General features: G+C 41.4%; 1 protein-coding gene across 2 annotated transcripts in view; it reads left to right on the top strand.

The window, feature by feature from the left end:
* SERPINE2 (serpin peptidase inhibitor, clade E (nexin, plasminogen activator inhibitor type 1), member 2) overlaps positions 1-8,863 on the top strand; it is a 75,459-nt gene that overhangs the window by 61,957 nt on the left and 4,639 nt on the right. For both annotated transcript variants that reach the window (XM_011995061.1, XM_011995062.1), the window contains 3 exons: positions 3,389-3,587; positions 5,518-5,618; positions 7,899-7,985. In XM_011995061.1, coding sequence (XP_011850451.1) covers positions 3,389-3,587; positions 5,518-5,618; positions 7,899-7,985 — 387 coding nt within the window. The remainder of the gene's footprint in view (positions 1-3,388; positions 3,588-5,517; positions 5,619-7,898; positions 7,986-8,863) is intronic.

The raw sequence follows: 8,863 nt of genomic DNA on the forward strand, positions 1-8,863 counted from the left end.
AGTTCCTTAGCAGCAAATGGCACCAATACTCACCCAGTTGCTTGCGCCACCCCTCCTTCCCCACTACGCTCCCCGAACTCCCTTTGGACTCCAGCCTAGAATGTAGAGTGCTGCACACGGCGGGGCATTTTGCTGTTGTTTTTCCAAAATGTCCATTTCAATTTCTACTAAAGTACAGTCTAAAAAGTTTCTTAAGTTCTCAGGAAATCCATATTTACTTGTAGTAGAAGGTAATTAGAGGGACTTTCATCTATGAAGGTTTTCTGATATTAAATATTTAAGATACCCTCCCTGATTGTACAGGCTGAGTTCCTAACATTTCAGTGAGCCTAGTTACGTCTTCCCTAGTAGCACTTAAACTGGAAATCGGATTACTTCAGGGGCTTTCTGGAAAAACTGGGTCACCTGAAACACCACTTAGAGAAAGTTCTAAATCTCCTCCACATTTTTAATACTTGATTCTTCACTTATTATCTCCCACCATTCATCTAAGAGAAAATCCTTATTTTCTCTTTTTCATCTCTGCTCCTTTTCAGAGTTAATCAACATATTATACTTACGTTTTTATACACTGCAGAAATGATCCTTGTTAAAGAATACTCAGTCTGCCTTCCAGAGGTTAAAGAATAGAGAGCATCGGGTAGGGGATTTCAAAGGGAAAAGCTCTGGGATGACGAGAGGCTCCATGCTCCGACACAAGGCTCCCAAGTCCCCTTCCTTACTTGATTCATTCTGCTTGGGAGTTATGCTTTTATCAGCTACATAATATGCCATGTGGTTTACCTGGGTGGGCCAATTTTGTGTTTAGACTGTGAGCAGGGACCTCGCATTGCAAGAAGCGAGGTATTTTACACAGTGTCTTACATCACTAGATGGCAGTTTTTGCTGTGGCCCAGCTTATGCTGAGTTCTTGGTATGTGTTGTCTCATTGAATTTTCCCATTCTGTAAAGTAGGTGCCATTATTATAGCTTTTTACAGATAAACTAAGACTTGGAGTCAAGGAACTTGCCAAAGTCTCAGAGCTAGTGTGCTGCGGGTGCAGGATTTGAATACAGGTCTTATAACCCCAGATCTCGTGGTCTTGGCACGTGCCCTCTATAAAAGGATGCAGTGCTTGAGTGACCAGGTAGACAGAAAAGGTGTTATTTTATCTACCAGCTCCTCAAGGCACCAAATAAAGGTAAGTATGGATATGTCTGATGCACCCTGGCTACCGCTGGTCATCAGTTTCTGTGGTCAGAAGCAGAAGGAGTGGGGGGAACTCAGTCATCAAGCAGAGGTGACTGCATGCAGAATGGTTCATGGTTATTAGTGTTACTCGTCAGTTAATGATGGATCCAGCCAAGGATGGATTAACTGGTGAAGCTGGATGATATCTCTCCTCCCTCGAACACATTCCAGCTCATAACTTTTCATTATTCATTACTTCGATCCTTCTTAACAGAAGAGTGAACATTTCTAGAAGCAGTTAACACCTCCAGGTCCTTATTTCATACCCTGGAGCCATCACTTATTAACCACTTCCCAGATTTCACAGTTTCAGAAAATTAGCTCTGCCAGAATAGGGACTTAATGTTTTCTTCAAGGATTAAAGAGCTCATTAGGAAGTGATTTTTTTCTCACTTTCCCATTGATTTTTCTGTTTCTGCTGAGACCATTTTGTTATGCAGGCTAAGAGTAAAGACGAAGAATCCTCTCTTTCATTCTTAGGTTGCCGCAAGACAGAAGCCAGGCTCGGGTGAGAGTTCGAAGCACGTGGGAGCTGAGGCGGGCTGCACCTGGGTTACTGAACAGCCCTGCAGGAAATGCAGTGTGCTAGGAACAGGAGAGCCCCAGTTCCTCTGCCAGTTGTCTATGTTGTTTCTTCCTTAGGGAAAAACTGTAGTGTCATCCTGTAGTGCCATATATTCTAATAACCTCACTATTTTTATCATATTTCAGTGTTCCTCAAGTTCACTCTCTTTCCCTCCCTTGGTGTCTTTCTCTTCATCTCTCCCTCTGTCCATCCCTCCCAACCCTGTTCTATGGAGAACTGGCATATTGAAGTTCCCTGTCTTAAAAGGCAGTGATTGGCACATGTCATCTCCAAAGAAAAGATCAGTGAAAATCATGCAGGAAACTTGCTTTCTCTCTTCTTGTTTGCTGAACTCCTGAGGATGTGGAATCTGTTTTGTCTGTAGAGCATCTTGTAGGTAGACTGCTTTCCATGCTGGCTTACATTATTCTTGGGTTTTCATTATTGAGTAGAAGTACCATAAAATATCTAAAACCCCAATGGTGATTCCTGGAATGGGTGAAGAGTGAATAGGGCAGGGTGGTGAAGTAGGAGGAAGACAATCCTTGGTCTAAACCTCCACATGAGCATAAGCTCTTCATGGTACTGAAGGGACTTTTTGACATATCTCATTGTATTTAAAAGACTGAAAACACATCTGTGTCATCGTAGTATGGATGAAAGTACAGTGACGTTTAATAGAACTCGATGTGCTTTCATAAGGAGCTTCATTTTAGTTATTTATTTATTTAGCTAGACGTTCATGAAGACCACGGCAGCCAGTTTTTCTGTTATACCCTAAGAGTTAGACTCTCCTGGCTCCTCACTTCTTAGCCATGCATCCTTTGGAGGTTACTTCATTTCTCTAAAGGTGGCTTCCTCAATTGCAAAATAGCGCTTCTTATGCCTACCCCACGGGGTGCTGTAGATCCTCAACCTGTTGCAGGATATAGGCCTGGCACAGAGTGGGCCCTGTGGATGCTGTGTATCCCTCTCTCTCTTCACATGCACATGTAGGCTTATCCAAAATGAGGACTATAGGAAATAAAATTGCACCAGGTTGGGATTCCTGCTCAATGAGTCAATTTTAGCTGGTCTTGTCCCCAACACAGCAAAATGGGTAATTACGTGAGATAATGGATATGTTAATTTGCTTTACCATAGTAACTATTTTACTATCTATACGTATCCCATAACGTCATATTGTGTACCTTAATATACACAATACAGTTTATTAAAAAAAAAAAAAACTAAAAACAAAAAGGAATGATTCTAAGGCAGCTTGAATGTATTCTTTTATTCATGTAAGGGTCAACTTCTTGCAAAGCACCGAATTTTAAGCACTTTATGATTTAGTTAAATTCTCCTCAACAGAATTAAAGTGATTTCAGTGATACCCAAAGGCATTCTGTCTAGACTGAAGAAAGGAGAATTCTTCACCGGGAAAGGAAGAAATAATTGTCCTTATCTTTGTCCTTCTAAGGAAGCTATTTGTGGAAAAGGGAAGTTCTCCAACTGAGTTGCTCTCTGAAGCTATCCCAGTGGCCAGCAAGCACTCATGCCACTTATAGAAGTCAACAAGGATACACTGAACCTGCTTCTGATTTCTTTAGGGTCGACAAGTGCCCCCAGTGATTTATGGTACAACTTCATTGAACTGCCCTACCACGGGGAAAGCGTCAGCATGCTGATTGCACTGCCGACCGAGAGCTCCACTCCGCTGTCTGCCATCATCCCACACATCAGCGCCAAGACCATAGACAGCTGGATGAGCATCATGGTGCCCAAGAGGGTGCAGGTGATCCTGCCCAAGTAAGTGGCCCCTTCCCCTCAAAGAAAACAGTGGCATTGTTCAATCAGCAGCTGTTATGTCGGACACCAGACAACATGAGGCAAAAATATGGCACATCATGAAGCCTGTTCTGTTCTGCAGAAATTTCATGGTGAGATTACGAGGCCATGCTTTTCTAAACGCTTTTATTCAATGCCTGTGCTTCCTGTATGGTAAGATGTGGATCGTAAGAAAGGAGAGAGGGCAGCCTTGGTTTCTAAACCTTCACATGAGCATAAGCTCTTCAGGGTACTGCAGGGGCTTTTTGACATATCTCATTGTATTTAAAAGACCGAAAATATGTGTGTCATCATAGTATGGATGAAAGTACAGTGAACTTTAGTAGAACTCCATGTGCTTTCATAAGGAGCTTCATTTTAGTTTATTTATTTAGCTAGAAGTTCATGAAGACCACAGCAGCCAGTTTTTCTATTATACCCTAAGAGTAAGACAGAGATGGAATTTGAGCTGTTATGACTTGAAGCCATGGGAAAAGTAACCGCAAATCCTGTATGAATCTTCATGTTCTAACAGGTCAGCGAATGCTTTGTCCAGAACTGTGAAGAAGCAATGAACGTTGTTCCCTTTCTATGAACTTCTCAACATTGCTGCCCTCCTACCATCCAGAGCTTTTAACAACCCAGGTCTTGGTGGTAGTGGAGAGTTCTAATAGCTTTTGATTCTTTGGTCACCGAGTTAAGTAATCAGAGTAACACATTCACAATAAGTGTTACTAATCCTTTCAAGATTTTTATTTTTATTTTTATTTTTTATTTTTTGGTAAAATAAGCCTTCAGGTAGGCAATGCTTGATATAAATAAATAAATAAGATGGTGGCATCATAGGTCTCAATGGGTGAAGAACAGGTTCTTAACCATTATAGCCTATCTGTGGTGAGAATCTGCCGCCCTCTCCTTGGTGCTCTTCCACAGGATGAGATCAAATCTGATAAAGCATCCTCTGATGATAGTAACTGACATTTACACATCTATATCCATGTATCCCCAAGGCCAAGTAGTTCACAAATATTCAGGAAACCTATGTTATACCCAAATATAATACCATGTCACCTATGCCTAATCTTTGCTCCTGTTTTAATAGTAAAATACTTTGAGAATCTCAAAAGGGGCTGGGCACGGTGGCTCACGCCTATAATCTCAACACTTTGGGAGACCGAGGCGGGCGGATCACGAGGTCAGAAGTTCGAGACTAGCCTGGCCAACATGGAAAAACCCCGTCTCTACTAAAAATACAAATATCTAAAACCCCTAGCCAGGCATAGTGGTGGGTGCCTGTAATCCCAGCTACTTGGGTGGCTGAGGCAGGAGAATTGCTTGAACCCAGGAGGCAGAGGTTGCAGTGAGCCAAGATCGCACCATTGCCCTCCAGCCTGGGCGACAGAGCAAGACTCTGTCTCAAAAAAAAAGAATCCCAAAATGAACTATCAGGAATGTTTCTCCTCTCTTTTGACCATCTCCAGTCCCAATAAGGATGGCAGGTCTTAGAGCAGCCAAGATGAATATGGAGAAACTTTAGCTGGATATGGGGAAGAATGATAGATCTTCCAGAGTACTGGGAACTTGTTAACACTCAGCCTCCACGTCAGTATAAAAGAAGTATGTTTATGTTTGTAGATCTTCCTAAGTATTGGAACAGGGAGCCAATTACACCTGAGGGTGGGAGTGCCCATTCTTGCCGTTAGTATGTACGACTCATTTTGCCAACTGTTTGAGAGATGAGGTGTCCTTTACTTATCTAGTATTTAAATTTGGAATTCAAATTTAAGATGCAATTCAGATTGGTATTCAGATATTACTTTAAAAGAATCAGTTTGTAAACATGCACCGACTCTATCATGTTGCGGCATTTATAGCCTCGTGATTTTTTTCTCCATTTCTGCTTTCATGCTAGGTTCACAGCTGTAGCACAAACAGATTTGAAGGAGCCGCTGAAAGCCCTTGGCATTACCGACATGTTTGATTCATCAAAGGCAAATTTTACAAAAATAACAAGTATGTTCAATTTGAAATGTATTTGTATACTTGAAGAAAGTGTTACAAACTGAGACTGATTTGTTCAGAGGAAAAAGGATCCGAATTAGGAATGTGTTGCCCTAAAACTGTACAAGGTTTCGATATATTGCCAAATGATGCTATTGACCTTTGTTTATTTATTTATTGACCTTCGTTTATTTATTTTTTTTCTTTTATCTTTTTATTTCAATAGTTTTTGGGGTACAAGTGGTTTTTGGTTACATGGATCAATTATATAGCGATGAAGTCTGAGATTTTAGTGCACCCCTCCCCCAAGTAGTGTACATTGTACCCAATATTTATTAGTAGATTTTTAGCTCCTCACCAACCCACCCTCCTCCTTCTGAGTCTCTGTAGTCCATTATACCACTCTCTATGCCTTTGCATACCCATAGCTTGTATCCCATTTATAAGCAAGAACATACAGTATTTGGTTTTCCATTCTTGAGTTACTTCATTTAGAATAATGGCCTCCAGCTCCATTCAAGTTGCTGCAAAATACATTATTTCATTCTTTTTATGACTGAGTAGTATTCCATGGTATATACATACCTCATTTTCTTTATCTAGTCATTGCTCTCGACCTTAAATTTAAGTAAGCGTCCTTACATTTTGCACGTACATTTCATGGGAAGCCCCAGTGACTACATAAAGGAGTATTTCATGTATTGCTTTTATTAATATTGGCTCTGACTTAGATATTGTCGCTCTGTTTTCAAATGCCAACTTTTTCCTTTTGCTTGAAAAAATCAAGACTGCAGGCATACACTATACCCTGATATGTATTTTGGCATTTCATGCTCATTAATCTGAAACAATATAAATTCAAATGAATCCGATGAAAATTTTTCTTTGCCAAAGCAATTGAGGCATACTTTTCATTTGCCAGCAGTGTATGTACCTTTCTCTAGAGTTACGTTTGAATGGTCAGTCCTTTGTTCTTTAAATTTAGACCATAGCAATCTTTCCAAGGAAAAGTCATGGCTTGAACATGATTTGTACTCCAGTTTGCAAATAACCTTGAATGGTAAGAAATTAGCTCATTGCCAGCTTCAGTTGCGTGCTAGTAAACACCTAGTACCTGTTCTGGGGACAAACATGACTGCCCTGGTGAACCTGAGCTCCGTGGATATTCTCATAGCCGTTAATCCCTCATGACTCAAACTCAGGCCTCCAGCCCAGCAGCATTAACATCGCCCGGGAGCTGGTTTGAAATGTACAGTCTTGGGTGTAACCCAGACCCACTGAACCAGAATCCATTTTAACACAGTCCCTCAGCCCAGCAAAGACTGAGAAGTACCATTTTCATCTGCACGTTCCCCTTCAAGGTTATTCATAGCAGCTGAAATGCTAAATGGGGGTATTCACAGGAAGAACCAGGTGCCCCAAATTCTCCTGGAGAGTTCTCTTTAACACTGCACGTAACTTGGGCCCTATAAATGTGCATCTCAGTCACAATTTGGTCATATTAGAGCTGGGCATTGGTGCAGATAGTTCAAAAGCAGATGACACAAAAAGCACATTTTCCCTTTGCATCCAGACCTATGTCCCATCCAGACTAATGTCAACTTCAGTTTGCATTCTCTGTGAACGCTATACCCAGTGGGTGCTGCTGGAATGGTCAGAATTTGCTGAGAAGTAAAGTGAGTTCACCAGAAGCTCCCTGAGACACAACTGCATGTATGCCTTGGCCCTTCCAGGAGAATCTAAACTCTTCTCTTGTTCAGCACTCTTCTCTCACTCCTATGCCCATGAGATGAGTGGCTGTTGTGAAGAGCCCGGACTTACTCTGCCACTAACTAGCTGTACGATTGCAGGGAAGATGACTTAACATTCTAGGGCTCAGTTTCCCCATCTGTCAGTGCTGTCTGAAATCCCTTTTGCATCTGCATTCTGTAACTGAAAAATCATCTTGTGGCCTTGCTGCTTCCAGAAAACTGGGCTTCCTTTTTATAGCTCTGCTCTTTTCATTTTTTAAATACAATTCTAGTGATCAGAATTGAACTGATAGAGGCACTAAATCATTTGAGGGCCTGGGCCCCTCTCCAGAAGTGAGTATCACAGTTCACCTAGCAGGGACTGAAATTCACAAGTAACAGCTGTCTGCAGCCTTCAACACCAGGACTGTCAGAGGTCATGTCTTCTGACACTTTAAAAATTGGAATTTGCCATGGCTTTGAGCTTTGAGGTTACTTCCCCGACCAACCAATGGCCTGCCGATCAAACAAATGCTGATACTGTTTTATTTTCTGGAAACAGGGTCAGAAAACCTCCATGTTTCTCATATCTTGCAAAAAGCAAAAATTGAAGTCAGTGAAGATGGAACCAAAGCTTCAGCAGCAACAAGTAAGCACTGGGTCACGTGGCAGGACTTCCTCTAGCAGGGGAGCAGACACACTCCTGTATACTCATTGGTTGAGCAAATATGTAACGCACCCTCTTTCCAGCCAGGCACTGGGTTGACCCTCGGGAGACAGCAGTGAGTACAGACAGATTGAAGACCTGTAACCACAAAGCTCAGAATCTGTTTCATTAAAGAAAAGCATTTCAGTGAGAGAAACTCCTCTGGGACAGGAGTCAGCAAACTTCTATAAAGAGCCAGAAAGTATGTATTTCAGATTTGTGTGTCATACTGTCTCCATCACAGCTTCTTAGCTCTGCCATTGTAGCATGAAAACAGCCAACAACAATACAAGTAAACAGATGTGGCTGTGTTCCAATAAAACTTTATTTATAAAAACAGGATTTGGCCTGGGAGACTTGCCTTGAGGACAATGGTTTGCTGACCCCTGCTCTCAGGAGGATAAAACATGTTCTGGCTTCTTACTGGCAAAAAAAGACCAATCTTCAGATTTAAACATAAAATAAACAACAAATACTTAAAAGAAAATAGGCAATCAGGTCTATCCAGGATAAACTGAAGAATTCGCCAGCATCTGTTCAATTGTGGCAGGATTGTTTTACAGCCTTCCTTGATAATTAGAACATCCACATCTGCTTCCTCCTCAGTAGTTTACATAATGGAGGAGAAAACAGAACAATCGTAAGTCAGTTTTTTTCACCCCTCGTTATCTGTAGGAAATTAGATGAATAGATTTGGCCAACTCTCTGAGCCCATAAAGTGAAAATCTTAGCTACACTTGCAGCTGGGTCAAATATCCTGGTTACTGAAACATACCAGTTATACTCACAATAGATGTGTGACTGCCTTTCTCAAATATATA

This window comes from Mandrillus leucophaeus, unplaced genomic scaffold (genome assembly GCF_000951045.1).
Source record: "Mandrillus leucophaeus isolate KB7577 unplaced genomic scaffold, Mleu.le_1.0 Scaffold469, whole genome shotgun sequence".
Taxonomy (NCBI): Eukaryota; Metazoa; Chordata; class Mammalia; order Primates; family Cercopithecidae; genus Mandrillus; species Mandrillus leucophaeus.